Source organism: Apostichopus japonicus, chromosome 1, assembly GCF_037975245.1.
Source record: "Apostichopus japonicus isolate 1M-3 chromosome 1, ASM3797524v1, whole genome shotgun sequence".
NCBI lineage: Eukaryota > Metazoa > Echinodermata > Holothuroidea > Aspidochirotida > Stichopodidae > Apostichopus > Apostichopus japonicus.
In genome coordinates, this window is record NC_092561.1 from 10,075,322 (window position 1) to 10,089,625 (window position 14,304).

At 36.9% G+C, this 14,304-nt stretch overlaps 1 protein-coding gene across 1 annotated transcript; it reads left to right on the forward strand.

Annotated features, from left to right (window-relative positions):
• Nucleotides 1–1,767: 1,767 nt before the first annotated feature.
• LOC139967051 (uncharacterized) lies at nt 1,768–13,160 on the forward strand. The gene is made up of 8 exons (XM_071970713.1): nt 1,768–2,045; nt 2,676–2,751; nt 4,222–4,274; nt 5,203–5,331; nt 8,657–8,856; nt 9,616–9,687; nt 10,348–10,561; nt 11,963–13,160. The coding sequence occupies exons 1-8, from the start codon at nt 1,910–1,912 to the stop codon at nt 12,007–12,009; spliced, it is 927 nt and encodes a 308-aa protein (XP_071826814.1). The 5' UTR covers nt 1,768–1,909; the 3' UTR covers nt 12,010–13,160.
• Nucleotides 13,161–14,304: the final 1,144 nt, after the last annotated feature.

Genomic DNA, 14,304 nt, shown 5'->3' on the forward strand with positions numbered 1-14,304 from the left:
TGGGCGAAAGATACTGCTATTATTCTAGCTTATCTTCTATATCGCTTTTAATTATTGACAAAATGTCCCTTTGAACATCTAAGCCTCGACAATGGAAGTGACTGTTCTATTTACACTAGCAAACAGACCATTATGTCATTTTATCAGGTGCAACATCAAACTAAATACGAAAATATAATTAAATCAATAATACTTAACGTTAATATTTAGGCCAGCAATGAGAAAATGACGTCAGCATCGATTTAGCTTAAAGGAGCGTTCCTAAGATTTAGCATATTTATTAAGTTGAATATTTTTATTAAGTTGAATATCTTGAAAACCGCAACAGCAATTGAAGCATTACCAGCACCTTTCTTGTTTTTTTTTCTCCTCTTTTTAGGTTCGTGTTCTGTAATTTATCTTGGACTATATGAGATAGCAAAACTAAAATTCTGTCTAATGTTACATTTTAATACCTACCATGTGCTTCGTAGAGATCAGACCTCGCTGTATTTCCCATTGGCTCGAATTCGATCAAATGCTTCATTCCACCATGTGTCCAGTTGGCAATCCTGTCTCATCATAATAGACGGAGCGGAAAGAGTACACTTGTAGTCCAATTCGTTTGTTGTTAAATGATGTAATTCCTTTTGTAATTTTTCAGACAACGCAGCGAATCCACAATCAACCTACAAAACATTGCAAAAGCAAATAAAACATAAAGCGCAACAGTTATATATTTATATCTTTAAGCAGAATTTGTAGGAAAAATTGCGAGTGCTCGTTATTTTGCTATTTGGCATTTCAGTATACGCCACCCGATACACACAGAGAACACAGTTACTATTGTAAATCTTAAAGTTTTTGTACCGAAGTAAGAACGGAACGTGCTATAAATCGGTAGCATGTGCTATTAAGATTACAATAAGAACTGAGGTTATGTTTAATCCCAACAAATCCAGTTGTCGGGATTTGTCGGGATTACACATAATTCTCAGTTCTTACATGTAAACCTAATAGCACATGCTACCGATTTATCATATTTATCAGCACAATCCAGTTTTTACCGTGTTACAAAATTTAAAGATTTACAGAAATTTACTGTAATCTCTCTGTGAATCGGCTGTGTATACACAATAACATATGTAAAATGTCTCGAATGCTTCAGAGTATTTACTAAATTATAACATATCAGAGTACTTCTTTGTAATCTGTTGTCAAACATATAAATAACAAATCAGGGGCTGAACACGTATTGACCCACCCCATACCCCACGACCCCATACCCCACGGCCCCATCAGCCCACGACACTGTCTGTTGCACATATAAGTAACGTTTCATACCTCTTTTTGTTTGAAACCAACGATAAATTCTTCTATTGAAGGATAGTATAGCGAGCGTTGGATTTGTCAAAACACTGCGAATTGAAGGGAAATATATATTTAACAAAAATAAAACCCTATTATACAGTAACGGTGCACTGTCAAGGGAAGGAAATTAATCTCTTGCATACTTTATGTGATCTTCATTATCATCGAATATTTCTATATTCCATATCTCTCAAAAGAAACAAAATATATTGCCTCTCTCATTCAGTTACTTCTCAATTTGATCGTCATGTCACGGCTAATCAGAGGAAACCGTTTGACAATGGTCTTATTTCAATTTCCAAACAATAAAAATGGAACTTAAAATATCACGTCAAATATCAATACAAACAGCTGACAAGAAAGGTATTGTAGGAGCGCCATCTCACCATTGTGGTTTACAAGACGTGTCGACGGATCGCAGTGGTCTGCTAACAGTGCAAGTACGGTACGGTAAGGTGATACCAACTTATACAAACAGTAGTGGCGCTTTGACTGTGACCTTGATTTCGTTGGTAGTGTTTCCTGAAGAGCACACAAACCGTTGGACATCACAATAGCGATGGCTTCTTCAGAACCGTCTCGATATGGTCTGTTTCTTGTATTTGCAATTTGTGCGATTGTTTCATTATTAGCCTTGCTACTTTCGTCAGTTGCCATTGGTAGATCCTCAGCTAGTAAATTCACTGTTAACCCAGGTAAGATATTTCATATATGTTATTAGTCTTACATCATTAACATTGCTTGAAGTGACAGTAATGCTTTAGCCCTTAACTGTTGATAAAAGGCACCACCACCATCAGCCATCAGCAGCTAGATAGGTTACTTATTATTGCAACACGTACGTTATAAACATGGCATGGATAAACCATGATCCTTACGTCACTCAACTTGAGATTATATGACGTGGTCGTCCATAGAGTCTCTATATTGTTCCACGTAGATCCTCGGTTTAAAACTCGGGCAACACAGGTGAGTCACGTGGGAGTAGCAGACCTGACTGCGACAAACACGCTCTTAGTCTTTGAATGGATCCATTAATCTTCAAATATTACCTCCTTGTTCCTTGTATGTCAATGATAGGTATACAAAACTCTTCAGAGCTTCTCGAGTTCGTTAGTATGGTGTGATTTTAATCTACCCATTTTGTCTCTTTTTTGTCTCCCTTCGTTTGTCTCTGTTTATTATTTAATCCTGGCACAAAACCAGTCAAATACACATATGAAACATACATCCGTTGTACTTGAATGAAAGCTATTTTTTTTCTCAAATTATCAATACCATATTCGTTTGCATGTTTATGTCTGCGATTTAACCTGTCTATATAGGAACATTGAAACAAGAAGATGACGATTACGTGTGGACATTTGCTGCAGGTCACTCTTGGCACGGATTCGAATACAGGTGGGTCCAGACAGAGATATGAGATAAAACATCCAATAACCTTTAAACCAACGGGTTTTTTTTGGTATGATAGAGATCTTTCTGATGAGTAACTTCTCAAACAACCGAGAAATGTGTCGCTCCGTTTCAGCGATATCCGTTAGTGTTAATAACGTTGTGTCTAGAGGATGAATCACTTTGTGAACCTATGATGTCATAGTGTCACTCGAATCTGAAAACACATAATTTTTACAGTTTTCTTTACACGTTTCCAGAGTAGAATAATAGTGTTGACAATAAAACCAAGTTCATCATTTGGCCATGTGAAGAGTTCAAGACTTTAGATTTAACATTTGCAAATTCCATCTCCATGTCATCAACGAATAAAAATGTAATAAATAAAAGTAAAACATAGAAAATGTGAAGAATATTTGTGGTTCGATGATGCCATACTTTAGACTTGACCAAGCATTCAGCCTTGTGAGTGAAGGAATATTAAATCGTTGCGAGTAGAAATCTTCCGAGTAGAATCATATTTTTCGTAGCTGTTTGATATAGTTGTTCATGACAGGAATTTCAATCACGTAGACTAAATGATGAAGGTTGATTTTATAATTCCTGTCAGCATATCCAGGAGTATCATATTTCAGCTTGGTCACTTGCATAGACAAATATGACCAAAGTCAAAGTTCGTTTCGCAATGATTAAATCAATAGACAACAATAAGATCTTGTACAACTTCCGATACAAAGAAGCAAAGGTTATCTTCAGTCAGTTTCAAAGTTATCTTTTGCTTCTCTGATTACTGATGTCCTATACCCGCCACTTCCATGAACGCTAAAACCATCACCGTGACGTCATCAGTCAGCATAAATGGCGAGGTATGAATATTGTCACATCTTTGGCTTATTACTGTTTTAGAAGTTTATAGCTATAACAAATATCAGTAAATTTGTTGCTCTGTGAACATTGAGAAGTGTTTACTTTTCTGCCCAGTAAGAAATAATAACATATATTAAGGGCTATACAGTACTGACAGTACTGAGCAGTTCATGGTTTAATTAGATGGAGAGAATTCGTTACTAATTAAGGCAATGTCGATGTATCATAATGAGAAACAAGAATAAACCTAAAGTGAACAGTTAGATTTCTGTTGAGTATAAGTTGAAAGGAATACGACACGCCACCAGTAACTGTTAATATTCTTCAATATTTCCCCTATATTTTAAAACAAACCATTCTCTTACATATTAATACTCACTTTGAGCGTATTTCAGAAGGCTACGGACCAAAGTTCAGTGATGCCATATGCCACTAGTTTGTTCAAATTGTTACCAGCTGGCGTGGGTAAGGGAAGACAGGGCAGAGGTTTATGGAACCCCTGTTGAATTCCCACATCACTGTTGTATAATTCAGTCAATGCATGTATTCAATCCTCACAAGAATACGGGTTCAGAAAGCCACATTGTGATTTTTTATTCTTGTCCGCAGGGATGAATCTACTGGTGAGTTGCGAGGATTTACGGTTGACCTCATCAATGCAGGTAAGTTGAAGCTAGATGCTTATAAATTCATGGAAAAACGGGATTACTTATTACAAAAGTGACGTTTTCATTACATAAGCTGCTCGATCAACAAAAAGTGACAATTGAATCGGTACAATGCAATGTGTAAGACGATTCTCCATCATGTACGGAAAGTGACAAATCGATCCTGCTCAACTCAAATACTTTTATCCTCATAGAATCAGTGTATAAAATGAGCTCACAATAAGATATATATACAAAACACAAACTAGCATGTACCTGTATGATCATCGCATAGCGAATCATATCTAATAGATTCATATAAATTCCCAAGGTTTAATAGAGAGAATAATTTCTTTTGCTTATCTCATGTCATAACATTAAAAGCTTTGACACATTAATTTGACGAGTTTTACCATCGACGCCAACTGTGTATGTTACATTAAAAATTGTCTGACACATCTAAACGATTTACAACGGTCTCGCGTTGTCTTGTAAAAAGTGAACCACAAAGAATGTGTTTCTGTCGTCAAAACCCATCTTTTTCAACCCTAAACTACTGGGTACGTTTGTAACGTAACTTTTCCCATCACTTGACAATAATAGTATTGACTAAGATACAATAGTTTCTTCCATAAGGGCCTTTGAGTCCCTTTGTCATAACAGGTATATAAAATGTGAACTATTAAGCGGATGACTACTCACACGTCAAACACTTAACACACACCCACCCACCACGCCTTACAGCAGACGTTAATAGCGTAGCCTAATTTTTCATATACGAATCGGAAACGACGTTGTACTTAATCTAACCCACTACTGAAGACGAAATCATTCATTTATAGCTTACGTAGTACATTCATATTTTAACTGAAAATCTGGTGATGAGAAGGGAATGCAATTTCGTGCAATTTTCTTATGTCCAAATTTCCTGTTGTTTCTCTAGTATGCCAGGAAGCGAACAAAAAGTGTGAAATTATTAGGGATCTGTATATCAACTGCTGGGATGCGAAAGCAGGAGGTCCTGCTCACGGTGGTACCGGTCTAATGGGAGGCTGGTACGACGGTTGCTCCGGTAAGATTTGGTACCATAAGGAACAAACTTATAAATATGCATGATCTTGACCTGTAGATTAGAAAAACTATATACTGGGATAGTTGGAACCCAGCCTTTCCTTATCTCATTTACATGGAACTAGTTTGCTTTAAAGCATTACATTTCGTAATGTCATGTTTTTGCCCCCATTCTCTCCCCCCCTCCCACCCCCAAAAAAAGTTGAGGCTGTGTGGACCCCAAACAGTGAAATGCACTGCCATGAAGAAATTTCTGTGGCAAGTTACGTCTTACACGGCTATCGGTATTACACTCTGTAATATGTGAATTGAATACGTTTTAGAAAGATGAGATATTATCATAATTCGTCAGAGATTGCCATATATATAAGGTACCATACAGACTACAGGGACCAATACATATTTAGATATTAAAAACATACTAATAAGACATATGTAGGCCTATGTGGTATTATGACATGAAAGTAGCCACCATCTCACTATGCTGCCTATTAAGGCTACCATGCGGATGATTTGACCAACATATCTAAATGTTTTCATCCTCATTGAGAAAAAGACAAACTGAGGTTCTTGGGAGGATTTGGATAAAAAAAATTATCTTTTTCACTGAATAACATTTTTGGTTCCTTGCTTTAGCAAAAGGAACCTATGCAGTCAGGTTGGCGTGTGTGTGTATGTGTGGGTGTGTATGTGTGTGTGTGCGTCTGTGACACTTGCTTTGGTACGCTCTATCTCAATAAGGGAATGCTGGATTGAGGCCAAACTTGGACTATAGATCCGCCATATGGAGAAGGTGTGCCCTATTGTTTTTGGTGCCCACAAAGGTCACCAAAGGTCAGTTATGATCCAAAAACCGAAAATATTAAAACTGCAATAACTCCCAGTGCCAATGTGCGACAAGGTTGCTATTTTGGGACAAGTTGTGAACTGGTTAGGGGAACATTTTCAAACCTAACGGTCATGTGATCCGAGGTCACCAAAGGTCAATTAATGATAAAAAACTAGTATTTTTGCGATAACTTGAGAACGAAATGTCCGTTAGGGTTGGGAGTTGCTTCAATGTTATCCAATTGTCGACCCGCATCTGGGTGACCCTTGACCTCAATTTGACCTCTGGTGACCTTTACGTGTTTTTGAGGATTTTTACAGTTTGATGCTATTTTCAGATGTCAAAGGTACCTTCTGATCATAAATGTCAATAGATTGACCCGGTGTGACCTTTATGTGCGAAGTTATATGGGGTCAAAGTTTTTCGGTCGGAGTTAGGATGGTTGTACAGACATATCGTTTTGTTTTTTGGAATCAGGAGATTAAACTACATCTGAGACCAAGGTCAAGAGGTCAAAGGTCACATTAGAAAAAATGTGCTTATTTTGGGAGGAAACGAGCAAAAAAGAAAATGTTTGGTTTTGATGCTAGATTTGGATATCAAAGGTACCTTCCGATCAAAAATGTCAATAGGTTGACACCCGTGTGACCTTCGTGTGCGAAGTTATACAAGGTCAAAGTTAATTTTCAGACATTTAATGCAATAACTCCCAGATCCAAGATGTGACATGGTTGATATTTTTGGACAAGTTGCAAATAGTATAGGGGAATATTTTCAAACTTAACGGTCATGTGATCCGAGGTCACCAAAGGTCAATTAATTGTTAAAAACTAGTATTTTGGGGGGAGAAAATGGGCAAAGAAAAAAATGTTTGAATTTGTATAGTTTGATGCTCTATTTAGGTCTCATTGATCAAAAATGTCAATAAGTTGACCCAAGGTGACCTTTGTATGTTAAGTTATTTGAGGTCAAAGTTAATTTTCAGACATTTAGTGTAATAACTTCCAGTGCCAATGTGTTACACGGTTGATATTTTGGGAGTAGTTGCAAATGGTAAAGGGGAATATTTTCAAACTTAACGGTCATGTGATCCGAGGTCAACAAAGGTCAATTAATGATAAAAAACTAGTATTTTTGCGATAACTTGAGAAAAAATTGTCCGTTAGGGTTGGGAGTTGCTTCAATGTAATCCAATTGTCAACCCGCATCTGGATGACCCTTGACCTCAATTTGACCTCTGGTGACCTTTTCGTGTTTTGTGGATTTTTACAGTTTCGATGCTATTTTCAGATGTTAAAGGTACCTTCTGATCATAAATGTCAATGGGTTGACCCCCGTGTGTCCTTCGTGTGCGAAGTTATACGAGGTTAAAGTTAATTTTCAGACATTTAATGCAATAACTCCCAGTTCCAAGGTGTGACACGGTTGATATTTTTGGATTAGTTGCAAATGGTATAGGGAAATAGTTTCAAACTTAACGGTCATGTGATACAAGGTCACCAAAGGTCAATTAATGATAAAAAACTAGTATTTTTGCGATAACTTGAGAAAAAATTGTCCGTTAGGGTTCGGAGTTGCTTCAATGTAATCCAATTGTCGACCCGCGTCTGGGTGACCCTTGACCTCAATTTGACCTCTGGTGACCTTTTCATGTTTTGTGGATTTTTACAGTTTCGATGCTACTTTCAGATGTTAAAGGTACCTTCTGATCATAAATGTCAATAGGTTGACCCCCGGATGAGCTTTGTGTGTGAAGTTATAGGAGGTCAAAGTTAATTTTCAGACATTTAATGCAATAACTCCCAGTGACAAGGTTGTTTTTTGGGACAAGTTGCGAATGGTATAGGGGAATATTTTCAAACTTAGCGGTCATGTGATCCAAGTTCACCAAAGGTCAGCTAATGTTAAAAAACTAGTATTTTGAGGGGAGAAAATGGGCAAAAAAAAATGTTTGAATTTGTACAGTTTTGATGCTCTATTTAGGTCTCACCGATCAAAAATGTCAATTGGTTGACCTCCGGGTGACCTTGTGTGTGTGAAGTTATGATACAAGTTCAAAGTTAATTTTTAGACATTTAATGCAATTAAATCCCAATGCCAAGGTGTGACATGGTTGATATTTTGGGACAAGTAGTGAATGGGATGGTGGAACATTTTCAAACTTAAAGGTCATGTCATCTGAGGTCACCAATGTTATCATATCTGTTGACCCGCTTGTAGGTGACCTTATATTTCTTACATTTTCGAAGCCATATTTAGATCTCAAAACTGCCTTTTGATCAAAAATCCGATCACATTTTGTGATCACAAAAGTGTTGGCTATAGTGCTGGTTACTTTATGGGAACATGTAGGACCACAATTACTTGGACTATTTGAGCCCAATCTTGCTTGATAATATTATGTGTATTGTCATATACCCCAAGCAAGGAACCACAGTGCCCTTGGGCTCTTGTTCTAAAACGAGATCCCATTCGAATTTCTTTTTGTGTATTACAGCTTGGTCGCAGACAAGACAACGACTTAACACTTTTAAGTTTAGTAAACCATACGTACAACAGCTTGCCGAAAAGATTACATTTTACACAGCTGATGCCGACAGTGATCTCGACTGGCGCGACCTCACTAACCGGACTGTGGCATTCTTGGACGGATGGCCAGCTAGCGAGGACTGTATTGTGCTCTACGACGAAATTAATGTAATTGTCATTTCAAATTATTGAGGTAACACTTGATTAGTATAGCCCATTGAAATAGTGAAGCTACAAGAAGCACGTATCTACTTTTCATTTCAGCCTTTACTGAATAATATCTTTGATACGGAAACTGTTTACATCAATAGCAATGGCACACAATGCAACACCGCAGAGAATATTCACAGCTAAGAAAGCATTTACATATATCATGTTTCAATCATACAACAATAAGAAGATTATAATACTTAAGAAAGTAAAGCTTTTGGATAACTGCCTCATTTCATAACAAACCACCTACTGTGATTCACTAATTTGAGTAAAGGCGGGCATTAACCATTCAACACAGGTAACATTCACCGACCATATCTTAAGCTCGGCACGAGATATTAAGATGTGCTTTCAACTAATAGTGTTACAATGTCTGCCTCTGGACTATCTCTTTAAATGTTACTAAGGTCCAGAATCATAAACATTACATTCGTAATTGTCCTTTCATCCATCCATCAACTTGTAATTATTAGAAAGAAAGTGACAATGAGCCAATTTAGTGTAGTGTATAGTCAATAGTGTATTTTTAATGGTATGTAGTTGAACATATAAAATCATGTCTGAGTATCATTGATATTCTTAGAAGAGCTTTCCTGTGTCTGAAAGAAAACAATTAGACATTACGACAGATTCATTTCCTTCCCTTGACAATTCACCGTTACTGTATAATAGGGTTTTATTTTTGTTAAATATATATTTCCCTTCAATTCGCAGGGATTTGACAAATCCAACGCTCGCCACTATCCTTCAATAGAAGAATTTATCGTTGGTATCAAACAAAAAGAGGTATGAAACGTTACTTATATGTGAAACAGACAGTGTCGCGGGCTGATGGGACTGTGGGGTATGGGGTATGGGGTCGTGGGGTATGGGGTATGGGGTGGGGTCAATAGGTGTTAAGCCCCTGATTTGTTCTTTATATGTTTGACAACAGATTACAAAGAAATACTCTGATATGTTATAATTTAGTAAATACTCTGAAGCATTCGAGACATTTTACATATTTTAATGTGCATACACAGCCGATTCACAGAGAGATTACAGTAAATACTGTAAATCTTAAAGTTTTGAACCACAGTAAAAACAGGATTGTGCTGATAAAATATGATAAATCGGTAGCATGTGCTATTATGTTTACATGTAAGAACTGAGAATTATGTGTGATCCCGACAAAACTGGATTTGTTGGGATTAAACATATCCTCAGTTCTTACTGTAATCTTAATAGCACATGCTACCGATTTATAGCACGATCCAGTTCTTACTTCGGTACAAAACTAAGATTTACAGTAGTAACTGTGTTCTCTGTGTGTATCGGGTGGCGAACACTGAAATGCCAAATAGCAAAATCACGAGCACTCACAATTTTCCTTCAATTTCTGCTTAAAGATATCATTAAATAACTGTTGCGCTTCAAGTTTTATTTGCTTTTGCAATATTTTGGCAGGTTGATTGTGGATTCGCGGCGTTGTCTGAAAAATTACAAAAGGAATTACATCATTTAACAACAGACGAATTGGACTACAAGTGTACTCTTTCTGCTCCGTCTATTATGATGAGAAAGGATAGCCAACTGGACACATGGTGGAATGAAGCATTTGATCGAATTCGAGCCAATGGGAAATACAGCGAGGTCTGTAGGGATCTCTACGAAGTACATGGTAGGTATTAAAATGTAACATTAGACAGAATTTTAGTTTTGCTATCTCATATAGTCCAAGATAAATTAAGGAACAAGGACCTAAAAAGAGGAGGGAGAAAAAGAAGAAAAACAAGGAAGGTGCTGGTAATGCTTCTATTGCTGTTCCGGTTTTCAAGATATTCAACTTAATAAATATGCAAAATCTTAGGAACGCTCCTTTAACTGCTAAATTGATGATGACGTCATTTTCTCATTGATGATAACATCATTGATGATAACATTAAAACAAATGTTTTCGTATTTAGTTTGATGTTACACCTGATAAAGTGACCTAATGGTATGTTTGCTAGTGTAAATAGACCAGCCACTTCCATTGTCGAGGCTTAGATGTTCAAAGGAACATTTTGTCAATAATTAAAAGCGATATTGAAGATAAGCTAGAATAATAGCAGTATCTTTCACCCATGTCAACAATATATCCAAAGAAATTTAGTTACCGTTTGACAGTTACGAAGTAAAGGTGCTTTGGGAAATGCTGAACTGCATGTGAAACATTTCTTTAATTGTACGATAATCAAATAAGTCTTGATATGAGCAACAACTGTTGTCTACCATTCTGGGACTGCTTCGAAATAATCAATAAGTCTGACTGCTAATGGTATGTAAAGTAAAGCAAGAGTCAATGTTAGAGATATTGCTTTAAATGTATTTAAGAAGTTTCTCTTATAGTTGCTGCAAGGAGTATAGTATTTAGTTGCGAATATTTATAAGATAACCTAAAACTCAGGCTGATTTGCATTTGTACTTATCAAAACGTGTTGCATATTCCACCATATGCCTATGAAGTTTGATATACCTATTATGGAGTTTGTTTCCTTTTTCTCAATGAACGATATTTCCTCGGTCTAATACAAATATGCATTAGGAAATGATATGTCCGGTAAGTAGCTGGGATATTCCGTTGGGCTTAATTCGAAATACGTACTAGTTAGGACTATGTGCATCTTATTTGAGCATGACATATCCTATTGAACATGTTATCATTGAGGGAACGATTAAGTCATCGCCATCGTCGTCTTCATCGTTGCCGTCGTCATCGTCGCCGTCGTCATCGTCGTCGTCATCGTCGTCGTCGTCGCCATCGTCAATGTCATCTTCATCTTCATCTTCATCTCCACCGTCGTCATCGTCATCGCCAATCATTGTTATGGTAATCGTCTCTTCATAGCGTTGATCGTCACCACATTTTCCGTTCTCGTTATCGATATTATCTTTGGCATTCGAATATGTGTTGATTCGTTCTACCTTTCATGCCACCATTCTAGTATCACAACGGATTTAATCACATGAGAATCGAAGTTCGATAATTAAACGCGAAACAGTTCTTCAAATCGTCACATGTTTTCTTACTTTGCAACAGATTTTAAACGTGCACAGGGAACACCATCGAAATGTCTGGATTCTTAACGTGATATCAGAAGAAGTCCTGACGTCACGCCAGTGAAACAAGTTGTGTTTGGTGCATTCAGTTGTCTACTTAGGTTTTCTTGCTTTTACACTTTTGTGTAATTGATATCTTAAATATCAAAAATATTAGAGTGATAAATTGAAATCCAGTTTGAAATTTTACGCTTCCATCGTTTCATGCTCTTTAAAAAAAATCATTATAAATTTTTTTACAATGAAGTTAAAATAACAATAACAAATCTATGTATGATTCGAATACTTTACTTGAAGTATATCATTTTGAAAGAAACAGTGTATGGTTCCCACAATATATGAATGTATTTATTATTTTACGAATTAACACTACGATATTGGATACGGTATTTCATTGCACTCTATGTTTAAATCCTTGCAATATGCATTTTTTAAATGATTTATTTTACTATAGGATCTCCGTTATGTGCACCAGTGTGAATCAGTTGAAATGATCTCTGTTCCCTATCGATAAAGCCAGATTGTGGGAGCAAACTTCAAGTATCGAAGGATAGGCCGTAAGAATTTGTGGCTCTCACAGGTTACTCTCAAGGTTGAAACCCCGCCCATGTATAGACTTAGCTAACCTAAAGTTGGTGTCATTCACTGTGTGACACATGTTAATGTAAGTTTAGAGTTTAACAGACTTATACCGTCTTGCATATTTCCTTATATAAAAAACAAGCTTTTCTACCCCAAAAAATGTCAACAATTATTTCCTGTGTCATACCAAGGCATTGCGGCAAATTCTCATGCAAATATACGACTGTCTTTAACTAGTACACTTGGAGATGCAGCTGTGTTGTATAAAATACAACATCTGTACTGAAATATAGTAAGCCTCTTTAAACTGTAGCCGGTCGGCTATTCAACGGATTATCCGTTTTTTATAGTTTTCTTTTATCACTTAGCCAAATTCAGTTACCCTGGCATGAACTTCAACAAAACAGTGTTTGCTGACTATTGCGTACGAATTGCCACGGTGCCTTATCTGTGCTACAAAGGGCATGTATTTTATACAGTTAAAGGTTAAAGGGTCAATTTAGAATATAACAGAAAAGGGATAGAATTGAAAGGAATATAATTCGCATGGATAACTGACAAATGGACGAATAAATATGAACCTCTGACTACATGAATATCTGCAATTATTTCTATTTCATTTTGCTTAATTTTGTTTTCGGTTGTGGTGGGGTGGGGTGGGGGTGGGTTGGGACGGGAGAGGAGAGGAGAGGAGAGGAAGGGGTAGATTAAAACCTTTGGCAAAGGCCAATAATGTTAAATTGCTCTTATGTGCCATGAACATTCTAAATGTTCGGCTGAACATCGCAGTTCTGAGAATCTGAGTAATATAATGTCACCTGCCCGTGGTCGGAGGGTGTGCGTACGGGGAGGGAGGTGTCGAATCTTACCAATGACTTAACGGCGTGAACTTTAATGAAAATACCGACGACTCGATTTGATAGCCAAACTAATGAAACGTTGATCGTTACGACTTATTTGAAATGATATTAAAATTGTGAAAGAAAAACAATATTTCCATTATTTATAACTGACATTATATATTTCATCACCCATGATTGGCGTGAATGTTCAACTATAGGCTGCGACAATCCGATTCAAAACGACTAGACTTCTGTCAGTATCACAATACGTTTGAAACCTAGAGATCGGATGATTGAAAGAAGCCTAAATATCAACACGAGTATTCACATTAGATTGAAATTCGCGTCCTGATATTTCAAAGTAAGCGAATTGACGAAATAGAGAACACTCTAATAACGAAGGAATATGAGACTAATGACTTCAAGAAAAGAGTAGACGCCCTGAAGACTGCACTGGTTTCAAACTGGAACGCATGTCAAGACGAAATAACACTAGCATTGTTGGGATTCAGACGTCACCTAACGAGGATTGTGAGGATATTTTCACGTCATTAGTTCTACCTAACTTTTAAATAAAACAAAACTGTTATCCACTAAAGTGCCTGTGTAAGAGAAAGTGTAAAAGTAAGAGTGCCTGACGTTTCGATCTTAGGATTTTCTTCAGAGGCTGAATGACAAGTTACAATAACAGAAGGGACAAATACACACATAATACAGACAGGTTAATGAGCAGGGTGAACACAAAAGAGAAAGATGTAAGAGGATTTGCAGACCCTACCTAATTTTTCTCAGATTTTGGGCAAGGACGGCGACGATCTCACTTACAACGTTAGTTTCTTTCAGAGATGAAGACTTTTACAGTAGTCTATGTACTTTCAGGTAACTGTTTTCCGGCATT